Here is a 15,104-nt window from a genome sequence, read left to right on the forward strand (position 1 = left end):
AGAGGAAAATCTTCTTCTATTGAAAATCAAATGAATGATGTATTTGAAGGCATAGGAGAAATGGAGAAGATGATGAAAAAGTTCATGGAGAAGCAATCCAAGGTTGTGTTGACTACTCCGGTTGCAAACCCTAACCAAGGGTTGATCAGAGAATCATTTGTTAAGATAAAAGGGAAGGAGATCGAGTGAGAAAACAATGATGAAGTCGACAACAACCTACTAGAGTGTCCCTCTAGAACTTCAAAAGGAGGGGGGGGGTGGGGAGTGGAGGCTTCCGATGGAGGGGGATGAGCGAGAATTGGAGAATGGATGGGTAAAGGGGCACAAAAGAGTATGAGGGAGGAAAGAGGTAATCGGGAGTGCGATATGCCTATGACCGCAGGAGGGAGTTTCACCCTAAATACATGGGGGGAAATTTCATAGAGAATAAGGTTGGGGTGGAGAGGCAAGGCTCAGAAAATTGAAGATGTCAATCTTCAAAGGTGAGGATGCACATGAATGGGTATATAGGGTGGAGCCATACTTTGCAATCAACAGTTTGACTGACTAAGAGAAGCTCATGGCAGCAGAATTATGCTACGAGGAGAAGATTTTCGGGTGGTTCCGGTGGATGGAGGCAAGGTATCTGATGCACTTATGGGAGAAATTTAAGGATTGCTTGTTGAAGACCTACACAAGCAATTTTATGCTTTGATGCAGGAGGGAACTATTATGGAATATCGGGAGAAGTTCGAGCTCTTGTCAGAAAGGTTGAGGGAGATTTTTGAGCAAGACTAGAAGGGAACTTCTTGAAAGACCTAAAGCCCGACATACGAGATGATGGAGGAAAAGAAACAGGAGAAGAAGACTAGTAAATGCGGTAGCACCGGAGGAATCTACAAGAGCCCCGTGACAACCACATTACTAAAGACCAGACAGTGTCATTTCAGAAAGAGATGCCGAAAGAGAAGAGTGCAGAACCCCAGCCTAGAGGTAACTTCAAGCGCCTCACAGATGCAAAAGTGTAGGAAAAAAAATCCAAATGATTGTATTACCGTTGTGACAAGAAATACACCTTAAGACATCGTTGCAAGGAGCGTGCTCTTTAGGTTTCTTTAGTTCAGGAAGAGGATACAAAGAGTGAGAAATCAGAAGAGAAAACGTCGAAGGAGCATATGCATTTGAATGTGGTGGAGGTGTCCCTCAATTTGGTGATGAGATTTATCCTAAATCACACCATGAAGGTGAGGGTATGAATTAGGGAACAACTTGTGGTGGCGTGGTGGATAGAATTTTATTTCAAATTAGATTGTGGAGAAGCTAGAATTAAAGATACTGACTACAAAGAGTTTCGACGTCATGATGGGAACAGAGAAGGTGGAAAAAAGTTGGGATATTTGCAAGGGTTGGTTCTGACACTACAGTGATTCCTTCCTTTAGATTTATGCAGCACATATGTGATTTAGGGTATGAAGTAGCTGCGAACATTGGGAGAGAGAAAGTGGATTGGAAATCATTGACAATGGAGTTCCATGGGGAGGGTGTTGAGAGGAGATGCAAGCTTATGCAAAACCATGGTTAAATCGATTCGGGGAACAAGACAGGGTTACTTGGTGGAGTTGCAGAGCATTGAGGAGATTTGAGATTCAGAGTTGGCCGAGTTTCCGAAAGGGATCCAACAGCTCCTACAGCAGTTTAAGAATGTCTTCCAGCAGCCAAGCGGGTTACCTCCTCCGAGGGAGCACGAGCACCCTATTACATTGAAGGAGGGTGTTTCTCCCATCAGAGTCAGATGTTATAGTTACCTCTAGATTCAGAGGAATGAGATAGAAGCTGACCCGAGAAATGCTCAAGGCGAGGATTATCAGGCATAGTGTGCGTCATTTTTCATTTGTCTTTTTGGTGAAGAAAATAAACGGTAGTTGGAGATTCTATGTGGACTACAGGACATTATATATAGAGACGACGTTAGAAAAGTTACATATTCTTGTGATGAGTTACTGGATGAACTTCATGGTGCAGTCATTTTCTCAAAATTGATCTTAAGTCAGGATACCACCAGATCAGGATGAACCCAGCGGATGTGCACAGGACAATGTCAAGACGCATGAAGGACATTATGAGTTCTTAGTGATGTCGTTCGGCCTCACCAACGTTCTGGGGATTTTTCAATTCCTCATGAAAAAGGTGTTTTAACCTTACCTTCAGAAATTTGTCTTAGTCTTCTTTGATGACATTTTTATATACAGTCGTCCAGAGACAGAGCATGTTGAGCACCTAAAGACAATCCTGGAGATATTGAGAGAGCACCAGTTGTATGTCAACTTGAAGAACTATTATTTTGCACAGTTGCAGGTGGATTACTAAGGGCATGTGGTGTCCAGAACGAGGGTAGCAGTGGATCGGTCCAAGATCGAGGCTATAATTAATTAGCCATTACCGAGGAGTTTGACGAAGTTGACAGGATTCTTTAGTCTCACCGGATACTAACGGAAGTTCGTGAGAGGATATGGCAAGATAACATGGTCGCTGACGAAGCAGCTGAAAAAGATAATTTCAAATTGGGGGGGTGGGGGGGGAGGGGGGGGCAGCAACCCATGCATTTGAGCATCTGAAGAGATGACTAGGGTTCCGGTACAGGCACTTCCAGATTTTAGTAAACTACCTTCATGGTGGAGACATATACGTCAGAGCACGGATTGGGAGCAATGCTCATGCAGGATCAACGATCTTATTGCTTGCTTCAACCAGGTTCTTATGACCAGAGTGAGGCTAAAGTCAGTATAGAACGAGACTTGATGGCAATTGTCCTGGCCATTCAGAAGTGACGGCCCAAACTGTTGGACAAATTTTTTTGGTCAGGACAGATCAGAGGAGTTTAAAGTATCTTTTGGAGCAACGGATGGTGACTGACGAGTAATGGATGGTGACTGAGGAGCATCAGAGCTGGTCTTCCAAGCTACTGGGGTATGACTTTGAGATTCAGTACCGATAAGGAATGGAAAATAAGGCAACTGGCGCGCTGTTGAGAAAGCTGAAAGGAACCTCAATTGACGGCCTTATCGGTACCATTGGTCCTAGGTGGGGAAGCCTTGATACAACAGAGCGAAAGGAATGAGGAGCTGAGGAAGATAAGAGCCGATTTAATATAGGATCTTAAAAGTTACTTAGGACATGCAATGAAGGGACAACAGCTACTCCACCAGGAACGATTCATGCTACCTAAGTCATTGGAATATATCCTCAGATTATTACAAGAGTTTTATGACATGTAATCGGGGGACATTCAAGGGAACAAAAGTCTTACAGTTGTCTAGCGGTGGAACTTTATTAGATGGGGATGCGTAGAGACGTTTAGGAGATGGTGGCAAAATGTTACGTATGTCTGCGGCACAAGTACTTGACCACGACCCCAGGAGGATTATTATAATCTTTAGCATTACCAGGGAAGGTTTTGGAAGAAGTGACGATGGATTTCATCGAGGTTTCCACGGTCATAAGGTTTCACAATGATCATGGTGATCGTGGATCGCCTAAGTATGCAAACTTCATTCCCCTATAGCATCCCTACACACGGCGGTGTTTATCCGGTAAGTGGTCCATTTGCACAGAGTACCAGAATCAATTGTTTTAGATAGGGACAAAGTGTTTCTTAGCCACTTCTGGAAAGAGCTATTCAGGTTGCAAAGGACAGACCTCAAAAGAAGTATTGCATATCATCCCCAGACAAATGAACAGAAAGAGGTGCTCAACAGTAGTGTGGAGACATATCGCATCACAGACCGAAGTGGATTGCATGGGCCGAATATTGGTATAACACGTTGTACCATGCCGCATGACAGACCACCCTTTACAAGATACTGTGTGGGCAAGATCCACCTCTCTTGGTATATTATGGGCATGGCGTCACACCAGTATCTAGCGTCGATTAGTACTTGCAGGAGAGACAGAATATTGGCAGAGCTCAAGGAGAATTTACTGAGAGCTCAACAAATCATGAAGAGGAAAGCGGATGAACACAATAGAGAGGTACAATTTGAACTAGGGGGCATGTTCTACTTGAAGCTGAGACCCTATTGACAGAAGACATTGGCCAGAAAAAAGAGTGAAAAACTTTCACCATGATATTATGGATCATATGAGGTGATTTCATGCATCAAAGAAGTGGCTTATCGTTTGAGATTACTACTATCGTCCGCGCTACATCGGTCTTTCATGTGTGACAAATGAGAAGTGCAATTGGAGATCATACACCCTCACCTACACTACCGCCGACGCTGACAAAAGACTTGAAAGTGATTTTGGAGCCATTAGAAATCGAAAGAGTTCGCCAATGCGTAGTAGAGAAAAGGCGGTATTAGTCAAATGGAAAGAGATACCAGACTACGAAGCAACATCGGAGCCTTACGAGGTGATCCACAAGTAGTTTCATCCTTCCACCTTGAGAACAAAGTGTTTTTTTAGGAGAGGAGTGATGTTACACCTACGCGTGAGCCAGTCCTCTCTGGACCGACTGAGTAGATCATAATCGGCCCACAGACGGGCCGGTCTTGGCGATAGCAGGAAGCGAGGCGAACTAGGGGTGGGGGGGAGCCACAAAAGAAGGGAAGGGTGGGTCCATGAGAATCATAATCACCTATGTAACGAGAAAAAATTAAGGGTGTTTTGAGGGAAAGTGACGAAGGAAAGTTTTTGAATTGTTGGGAGGGTATTCTATTGAGGGGAGAACTTGGGGTTTGCTTTCTTTAGGATTGTTTTGTTTGGTTGTTATTTTCTTTCGTCGGCGTTCCCAGTGACACTTAAGGTGTGGGAGAGACGAACTACCCCCCAAAAAGTAGATCAACCTTGTATTTTGTTTTCTTTTAATTTTCATAAGAGCAATCCTTTTGTGTGTTTCTTCCACCTATCTATTGTTGTTTCGTTGTGTTTTGTTCGCTAATTTCCGTTTCAAGGCATATCAAGAGCCTTTGCTAATTCAGAAGAGAAGAAAGCGGGAAGAAGTTAAAGATGGATGCTTCGCCTTGTACTCACACAACTCGACAAAGAATAGTCACTTGCGTGAACTTTGCAAAATGTGCTCAAAACTACAAGGAAAACCTGCCTATTGAAAACTGGGCAAGGGAGGAAAGATCAAAACCGCAAGGCCCATGTTGCTACCTCGTCTGAAGGGTTGGCCGACCCTAACCCCTTCACCAAGGAACAAATGGAGGCTTAGAAGAAACTTTTTTCAAGCAAAACTGAGCGACCTAGTATCTTGATGATACACCAAGATATCATGTCCTCTTCCTGTCACATTAATAATGAAAGCTTTCGGCATTGGATAATAGAATCACAGGTTTCTGATCACATGGCTGGAGATATACATGCTCTCACCAACTATCAATAGTTCACCAGCTCCAAATTTGTTAGACATGCTAATGAATCTCACTCCAAACTTGCTGGGCAAAGAGAAGTGAAAGTTTCCAAAGATATTCAGCTCTTTTATGTGATATATGTTCTTCAATTAGATTATAATTTACTTTCAATTAGTAAATTTACTCAAGCCTTGAACTATATTACAAAATTTCATTCTAACTCTTGTGATCTTCAAGTGATAGATTCGGGGAAGGTGATTAACAGTGTTGAACTGCATCAAACTCCATAGTTGCTCAAGGAAAAGTTATTCTCTTAACCTACAAGTGTCTTCTTCGTCATCATCTTCCCATGTTCCTGAGTCAGCTGTGTCGAAGTCTATTGAAATTCATGTTTTGTTATAACATTATCATCCGGGTCATCCCAAATTTCATTATATTACAAAGTTTTAACTTCATTGCTTTATTAATAAAAAGTCATGATTTTATCAATATGATGTATGTCAATTGGCTAAGCATAGTGGCATGGCTTCCATTTGTCTCAGTAAAAACCTTCACAACTTTTTTCTATCATCTACAGTGATATTTGGGAACCATCAAAAATAAAAACTATCAATAGAGCCAGATGATTTGTCTCATTCATTGATGACCACACTAGAGTTAGTGAAATATTTCTCATGAAGAAAAAATTTAAATCTACATAACTTTTTTCAATCCTTTCACAACATGATTTCCAATCAATTTCAATTCAAAATTCAAATTATCAAAACTAATAATGCATATGAATACTTCAACTCTATCATTGGACCCTACCTTACAATGAATGGTATCATCCATATGAATTCCTATGTTGAAATTCCATAATAAAATGGAATAGCTAAGAAAAAAAAAACTCCTCAAGATATCAAGGCCTATAATGTTTTCCTCAAAAGTTTTTTAGGGAGATACCGTGCTCATAGCTACCTATCTTATTAATAAAATGACAAGCAAAATCCTTGGATTAAAAGCCCCTCTCGATATTGTGATGGAAAAAAAAAAACCTCACGTTAGAGCATTCCCATTCAATCTTCTAGTATAAATATTTGGCCGTGTCTGTTCACTCCACCAACCAAATCGCACAAAACTTAAATATTTGGCTGTCTGTTCACTCCACCAACCAAATCGCACAAAACTTTACACAAAATTTATAAAATACATGTTTCTTGGATATGCTTCTAACAAAAAAAGGTGCAATTGATATTGTATTGTTACAAGAAAATAATATAACTCAATGTATGTTAACTTCAATGATATTTTATTGATATTTTGATGAAGAGTTCGGGTGAATAATGGACATGGGAGATTATTGTAAAGTCATTGCAACCTATTTCATTTACCTACACTACTTTGGATATCCACACTGATAAATTCATCACAACCTACTTCCCTCTAACCATCCTATCTTTTAATTTCCACCTGTTGTGAACATCCAACTTGAGAAAAACAACAAGAAACTTTGTTTGTACACTAGAAAAAAGAAATCCACTAAACAGGATAAAGACAATATATAATCACATGACTATTCACAACCAAGTCATAATTCACACATCTGTGAAGTTCCAAGAGAGGTGGAATCCAGTGGAAAAGACATGAAAAGTTGCACAAATTACCCTATCCAAGATTATATTGCATATGCGAAGTTATCATCAACTTATAAAGCATTTATATATAATCTTGATAATGTGCGGATACCCAAGTCCATTCATGAAACACTTCAAAGTCTAAAATGAAAAAAGGCAGTCGAAGAGAAGATCCAAGCCCTCGACCCAATGGCATATGGATCTTTGCAAAGCTTCCTCCTGATAAAAGACAAGTTGGGTGCAAATGGATGTTCAATATCAAGTGCAAAGCAGAAGGGAGCATCGAGAGGTTCAAGACTAAGTTGGTGACCAAAAAGGTTTCACTTAATCTTATGGGATAAACTACCAAGAGGCCTTGGCTCCATTGGCCAAGTTAAACACTGTAAGAGTTCGTCTTTCCTTGACAGTGAATAGAGGGTGGGAACTACATCAACTTGATATCAAGAATGTATTTTTGAATGGAGACCTTGAGGAAGAAGTGTATATGGAAATCCCACCATGACTAAAAAATGACTCAATTAAATATCTAATTTATAAACTAAAAAAGTCACTTTATAGCCTCAAACAATCTCCAAGAGCTTGGTTTGACAAGTTTGTCAAGACGATGAAAACTAATTGATACATTAATGCCAAGTGGATCATACACTATTTATAAAGCATGCCTAGGGAGGTAAGAAAATTATACTCCTTGCCTATGTAGATGATATGATCCTAGAAAATTATACTCCTTACCTATGTAGATGATATGATCCTGATAGGTGATGATGAAAAAAAGATTGGGAAGATTAAGAAGGTTCTTGTGACACTAATTTGAAATTAAGGATCTCGGAGTAATGAAATATTTTCTGGACATAAAAGTGGCAAGTACCAAGATAGATATTGTTAAACCTCAAAAAAAGTACATTCTAGAAAAACTAAAAGAGACAAAAAAGTTGAAGTGCTAATCAGTTGAGACTCATATGGATTTCAATAAAAAATTACATTCGGGAGAGAAAAGCACTAGTGGAAAAGGGTAAATAACGAAGGTTGGTAGGTAACCTCATCTACCTATCACACACTAGTCATGATATTCATTACTCTTATGGCATTACAGGTCAAAATATGAATTGTCCAAAAGAAAAATACTTGGAGATGTTTTATAGAATACTAAGATTCATTAATAAAAAGGCCCTTGAAAGAAGGTTACTATTTAAGAAATCTGACAACAGGGAGGTTGAGGTTTACACTGATGCTAGTTTGGCAAAAAAAACTCATGGACAGAAGGTCCACTTCTAGGTATTGTTCCTACGTGTGCGGAAATCTTGTCACTTGGAGGAGCAAGAAACAAATAGTGACCAATAAAAGTAGTGCAAAATCTGAGTACTGGGTACTTGCTTTGAGAATTTGTGAAAGAATGTGGATCCAAAGATTACTAAAATGAGTTTAGGTACTCTAATGTCAATCGATATAGATGATATTTGATAGCCAAACTGCAACTAGTATTGCAAAGTATCTGATGTATCAAAGCAGAACCAAGCACATTGAGATTTATATGCATTTTATCTCTGAAAAAGTCAATGGAGGTATTATTCACTTAATCTACATTCCAACTCATCTTTAAGTTGTTGATTTCTTCATTAAATCTCTAACTATAGGCAGCTTAACTGATATGAATACCAAGTTGGGGTTTTACAACATTTATGACCTAATTTGAAGGGGAGTGTGAAATTTTGAGTTTTTTATTTTAGTTTTATTCCCTTCTTATTATGTCATATTTCTTTCCTTCTTGAGTATTGTTTTCTATGATAAGTTATAATTAATGTAATTAATGTAATTAACCTTGCCTGAGCTATTTCTTATCATATAAGGAGAAATGTTATAATTTGATTATTGAGAAATAAGAGAATATGATTTTTCTTCACCTGTCTATAAATTTCACCATCAATTTGTAATAATTGATCAAAACTTAAATTACGTTTTAATTTTGGGACCAGGTGATATGCATAATTGGTGTAATCATGCATGCTTATACAATTTGATTCAAACCTATGAATCTTCTCTAAGTGCTTGTGAATATAATACGTATAAAGACCTAAATCAAACAAATTATAGATATACTAGGTGATCATTACTTAAGAAACCTAATTTGAATTTTATTTGCTATTAGAAATAGTTTAAATTGACTTGTGTAAAACATAAATTCCATGACCTAGCCGAAGAGCATTTAATTAAATCAAATTTAAAATTAACCAGTCATAAGTTGATTTATGCATGATTTGCACCTACTTGTCTAATTTACTTTCACATTCAACTGCATTGATTTTCATTTATTAATGTAAAATTCCAAGTACTTTATTCTTACATTTTGCATAGTTTACATATACAAGTTATACAAATTATCAAGCAAATCTATTTATTTTGATAATTTTTTTATGAATAATGAATGGGATTATCTTGTAAGAATGTCATTATTTAATCATACATCTTCACCTACTAATTTTCCGGATAATTATTTAACTTAGGAGGAGATAATTGTTCATATAATTTAATCTGAGGAATGCTGGATATTTATATAATTAATATACTTAAGGGAGGGTTAAATTTGTGCTTAAATGTTTAATCTTTTGGAAAAAAAATATATAAATGGCAACATATTTCAAACATTAAGGGGGAGAACATAATTTTTCTGCCACCAATTTTCTTAGTTCATATAAAAAAAAAAAACTATATTTCTCTTTTCAGTTGGGCGCATCATTTTGATGGTTACCAAAAAGGAGAGAAAATTTATATATTGACTTTATCTCTAAAATTTTCCAAGTATTAGGCAATAAACCAATCAAAAAATAAGAACTAATTGCCATATATGACAAACTAATATATCACAAAAGCCATATCATGAACACCATCGGGGCAAAATTCTACATGGTATTAGGTAAAGCACCTAAATTTCTAAGTGCAGCGTTTAGAGTCTTATCTACCTGGAGAATGATGTTGGCCGTAACTCTTAAACATTAACATGCTTTTAGTGTAATGTTGTAATGTTTAAATTTCCATTAAGAACTCCAAATTTAAGTGTGCTCATATATTTAACTTAAGTGTAACTCCCACTAAATTAATTCACAATGCTGTCAAATAGATTGATATGTTTGGTTCCATAGCCAAGATAATAATCATACAAACAAATAAGAAGTAATTTCTTTATTCATAGTGGAACATGCTTGGAAAGACATTTGAGTAATGAATTAAAGCAAATAAGTAATATTCGCAAATAATGTGTTAAGTTATAAACGAAATCTAATATAATTCAAATTTACATAGATAGACATATAATAGGTACATGCACAATATAGAATGTACATCTCTAGAGGGCCAAATTATCTTTTATATGCAAGTAAACAAACACCTATTAAACTAAGATGCTTAAGCTTACGTATAAGAGATAATCTACAGTACAAAATAACAACATAAGTTTTCAAACTTATCAAATGTTGAATATACAAGTACCCTAACACACATAAACTATGCATAAACATAACATATCAACATCAAAATGTGTTCATTTGTTCAGGTTTCTTGAAGCTAATTTGATAACTTAAGCTTGATTATTAAGGCTAGGAGATCATAAATAGAATAAAAATTAAAAATGTCCTAAAGATGTTAGGTGCATTTACATAAATACCACCCAATTCCTATGTACTTGCATATCTAATGCCTAAATGATTACATTTATACCATCCAAATCTATCATATCACATCAAAAATATCATTATTATAACTTTCAAATATTGAAATACGCCTTTTCATGCCTAGATAAGGTGTCATATATGTAAAAAGTGAATTTTAGGTGTTAAATATGCAAATAAGAATTTATTGGTATGTATGTAAATCTTCCAAAATGGCAAACTTTCCAAACCTCATCGGCTGAATGCTTCTGACAAGCCCCTTTCCAAGTGGCAACAAAACTATCAATTTGCTTAGTTGAAAGAACAAGCTGGTTCGCCTTCGTAGGATCAATCTTCATTATCTCATAGGCGGCGGCATCATAACTCTCAGGTTTCTCTTCATTACCAGTTGACAAATTTCTACTATTTCCATGGTTAAACATAGCAAGTTTTATACCAATCAACTTCAATTCATCAACAAAAAGTGAACCGTTGCATTTACAACCAGCATGTTTTTTGTTCTTTCTCTTCAGTGCTGGACAACATTCACAACACCTTATGGCAGAGGAAAACTTAATGTTACAAACATTCGAGGAGCTGGCCTCTTTACTAGTCTCATCTAGATGATCATTGAACACTAAATGTGTTTGTGTCTCACGTTGTTCTTTTAGTAAATCTCTTTCCTGGATTGATCTAAGAGCAGCTGACTCAGCCCTCCTAGCACCCTTTATGAATTTTATATACAACCTGCACCCGAAACCAGAGAAGAACGAATAAAAAATGGCAGAGATAACCAAACACTCAACCAAAAAACGTATAAATAATAGGGGCATTTACATGCATACCGCCTTATTCCTCCTATGTGTTCACATATCTAACACCTAAACTTTCAAATGTAAAATACCTCTTTTAATGTAAAAGTAGTGTGGTATAGAAATTGAAGTTTGAGTGTTAGATATGTAAATATATAGGTGTAACGAATAAATATGCAGAAGTCATTAATTTCCACGCACCCCATGCTCTGAATTCTAACTCCAAGATTCTCCCTTGCCGGAACAGAATACTTCTTCATGAGATAATCAAGGAACTCCTCCACTGTAAACTCCTTGTTCTTAACCTTGTAGAGAAAGACGGATAAACTGGATATCAAGTCATCAATCGTGATGCTGCACACTTCCTTCAAATCAGGAGGAATCAAAAAGTACTGACGGACAAGAGTATGTCTGAGAAGAGGCCCAAGCCCAAACTCCCCGAACTCTGCTACCCCCTCACTCTTACATATCTCTAATCCTAATTCATATACCGATGTCATCCTCCGAACACTAACAAAGCTGTGTATAAACGCGTTCACCTAATCATAAAAATAAAAACTTTAGCTGCCAAAACACAAGAGATTGAAAAAATAAGGGAGGCGCGGGGAACTGACCTTCCCCTCTACGAAATGAAGGTCACGGAGATAAGGAATGTCATGGAATCGAAACCCTATGGAATCCCACGAACTGACTTGGAGAGTAAGGGCTGCGGATTGGGAGACCTTCCACACCGAGACGTTCTCTCCGACGGAAAGGAGGTCTCTTTGGGCCTTGCTGACGGCGGCCTCAACCATTTCCCGGGATATAAAGCGAGAAGGATTAGAGAAAGAGGGGTTATGAAAGTGAGGATTTTGGAAGCTAGAATTAGGGTTTCCCGGAACGTAGAAAGAGGAGGAGGGTTGACCGGGAGTACGGCCACGGCCGCGTGGCGCACGGCCGCGCGCGCGGGAGGCGGATTGGCTTCCGTTCATGAGGAAAAGGAGAGCGGGATGTGGAAAGAGAAAGGAAAAAGTGACCGTTGAGTGGAAATGTTGGATTGTTGATGAAGTAAAGCTTGGACTTTTATAAGTAGTTTGAGTTGTGGTACGGCGCCAAGATCAGTTTAGTTAAAATGCTTCGGGATAACTTTTTATCTCGGTTGGTTATTATTATTATTATTATTATTATTATTATGCATATTCATGGAATTGGTTAGCTCTTTTCAGCTAGAAATTAACTGAAAATGTTTAAATTACAATAAAATTTAATATTTTTGAAAATAAAATATAAAAAATTAATATTATAATAGTATAATATTATTATTTATTATTTATTTAACTAATTCAAATCTAAGTTAATTGAATTTGATTGAATAAAAGATTGTGTTTCTTCAAACTCATAAATAGAATTCCAAAGAATATTGAATTCAAATAAATTATTCTTGTTCAATTCAATTATTTAACAAATAAATAGAGCAAGAGCTAAACACAAGCAGTTAGCGAGCTTTTTTTGGTAACTCTAACTCATAGGACTCATATTACATGGTTTCATGCTATTTAAGTTAGGAAAATTTTTAATAAAGCATTTTTCTAAATGTTATTGGATTAAAAGAACATTTAAAGAAAAAGAAAAATAAGAATCTTATCATTCGTTGTATGGGGCTAGCCTTATTGACGTGTGGACATAGGCTTTCCACATTCTTTCTTTTATGTGTTTCCTTCATTATATATTCTTATCTTTCTGATTCATTTCTTCTCCAGATCACCTTTATGATCAGGAAGAGAGACTCAATTGGAAAAGGGAATTATAAGATGCTAGACAATCTAACAACTCTTTAAAAAATATAAAAATATAAAAATAAAAACTAAAATAAAGGCAGGGAAGTAAATAAGAGGGAACCTAGCCTGCCTAAATATTACCAAGTTAAGCTAAAGTTTTGATTCTTGGTTGGTTCGGTAGTAAAAAAATTAAAATTGAATCGGGAACCGTAAATCAAAAAGTTGGCTTTTAAAAATTAAAATCCCAACTTTTTATTTAAAATCAAACCAAATTATTAAATTTGTTTGGTTCGGTTTGTTTTTATAGATAAACCAAAAAATGCACACCCCTACTACAGATTATAAAAAATAAGATTTGTAAATACATAAACATTGACAAATATAAATATATAATACATATTCAAGATTTAATTCATAAGCAAGTTAAGTTTTAATATCAAGGCTCAAGACTATGTGAGAGGTAGGTAGCTTTAGAAGTTATAACAAGCAAAACCATACACAAACATACACTAAAGCAAAAGAAGGTGAATTGGGCTGCATCTTAATAAGCGCTTATTTTAACATCTTCAACCTAACCCAACTAAAAATATGCATCAAAAAGCAAATTTAAACATACAAACTAATAACCAAATAATGCTTGTATTGCCTCCCAATTAGCAATTTGTTTAGCATCCTTGGCTAAACATTATACAATTAAGCTTTATGCTTTTTTCTCCATGATCCAATTTAATAATCCTCAATTTATTGTCCAATGTTTGAAAGTTTTGGAGTGTCGTCTAACGATATTGTTGTGTCACATATTTTCTTTTTTGTAAAATATTAAATCTTTCTTTTTTAACTTCTCATTAAAATTTATTGCAACATTTTTATTTACAATGTCGAATATTTGTCAAGGATTTAAGTAGGATGTGGTATAAGATCATGAATCTGAAAAGTCACTTCCTCATTTTGTGCTTAAATAATTAAGTCCCAATTTTGTAAATTAATGTTCGCTCTATCGATTGCAAAAAAAGTTCTGCCAAAAAATAATAGAAATCTTAGCATTTTCCTTCATATCTTGCATAATAAAATCAATAGAGAGGATGGTTTTTTCTAGTTTCACGTAGCTTGAAGTTCACTTATTCCTAGTAATTCAAACACTAAAAAATGCATTAGACTTATGCTAGTTCCTTAGTCACATAACACATTTCTCATAAATTGGTTTTTTATAGTGCATGGAATGAAAAACTACTTGGACCTTTCAATTCTTGTGGAAATTTTCTTTGAATTATAACATTATAGTTTTTTAGTTAATGCCGCGGTTTTAAAATTCAAAAAATTGTCTTTCATGTTCAAAAACTCCTTCATAAACTTTCCATAATTGGTCACTTGTTCACGTGCTTCAACAAACAGAATGTTAATAATGTGCTTCTTAAATATTTGTAAAAATTTAGAGAATAGTTGGTTCAATTTTTATTTAATCAAAATCTTAGTAAAATGTGGTGATGGTCTCTCATATTCTATTTGATGTGGTGAAAGTGTTTTTCCTCATATGGGGGCAAGTTTTTCTACAGGTCTATTAGGCTAAAATTCAAGCTCATTTATTCTAGGTTTCTCCACTTTAGGCTTTTTAAGCACATTCCCATTTCCAAGTCTAATGGTATTTTAATGCTCCACATTCTTGTCCTTTAGATTCACCTTTGTATTGCTAGGTAATGTTCCTTGGGATCTCTAACTTGATGAGTTAACCATTTGCCCAAAAGTTTTGTTTCAATTTTCCTAATAGTTGCAACATGACCTTGTATTTGAGTCCCCATATTCAGTAGCACTAATTTCAAAGATAGTCTTTTTTTTTTAATTGGGGATTAGAAGTGAATTTAAGAGGGTATGTGAGTCTTATGCTGCCACTACCCTAATTATTCCTATTACTTAAGAAGTTGAATTGGTTACAACTCCTTTGTTGATT

The 15,104-nt window shown here is 36.2% G+C and overlaps 1 protein-coding gene across 1 annotated transcript in view; it reads right to left on the reverse strand.

Annotated features, from left to right (window-relative positions):
* LOC110029988 overlaps positions 1–12,427 on the reverse strand; it is a 38,054-nt gene extending 25,627 nt beyond the window's left edge. Inside the window, exons 1-3 of the mRNA XM_020732511.1 lie at positions 12,017–12,427; positions 11,604–11,941; positions 10,842–11,337 (exon numbers count right to left, since the gene is read on the reverse strand). Coding sequence (XP_020588170.1) covers positions 10,842–11,337; positions 11,604–11,941; positions 12,017–12,373 — 1,191 coding nt within the window. The 5' untranslated portion in view covers positions 12,374–12,427. The remainder of the gene's footprint in view (positions 1–10,841; positions 11,338–11,603; positions 11,942–12,016) is intronic.
* Between the last annotated feature and the right edge of the window lie 2,677 nt (positions 12,428–15,104).

Source organism: Phalaenopsis equestris, unplaced genomic scaffold, assembly GCF_001263595.1.
Source record: "Phalaenopsis equestris unplaced genomic scaffold, ASM126359v1 Scaffold000618, whole genome shotgun sequence".
NCBI lineage: Eukaryota > Viridiplantae > Streptophyta > Magnoliopsida > Asparagales > Orchidaceae > Phalaenopsis > Phalaenopsis equestris.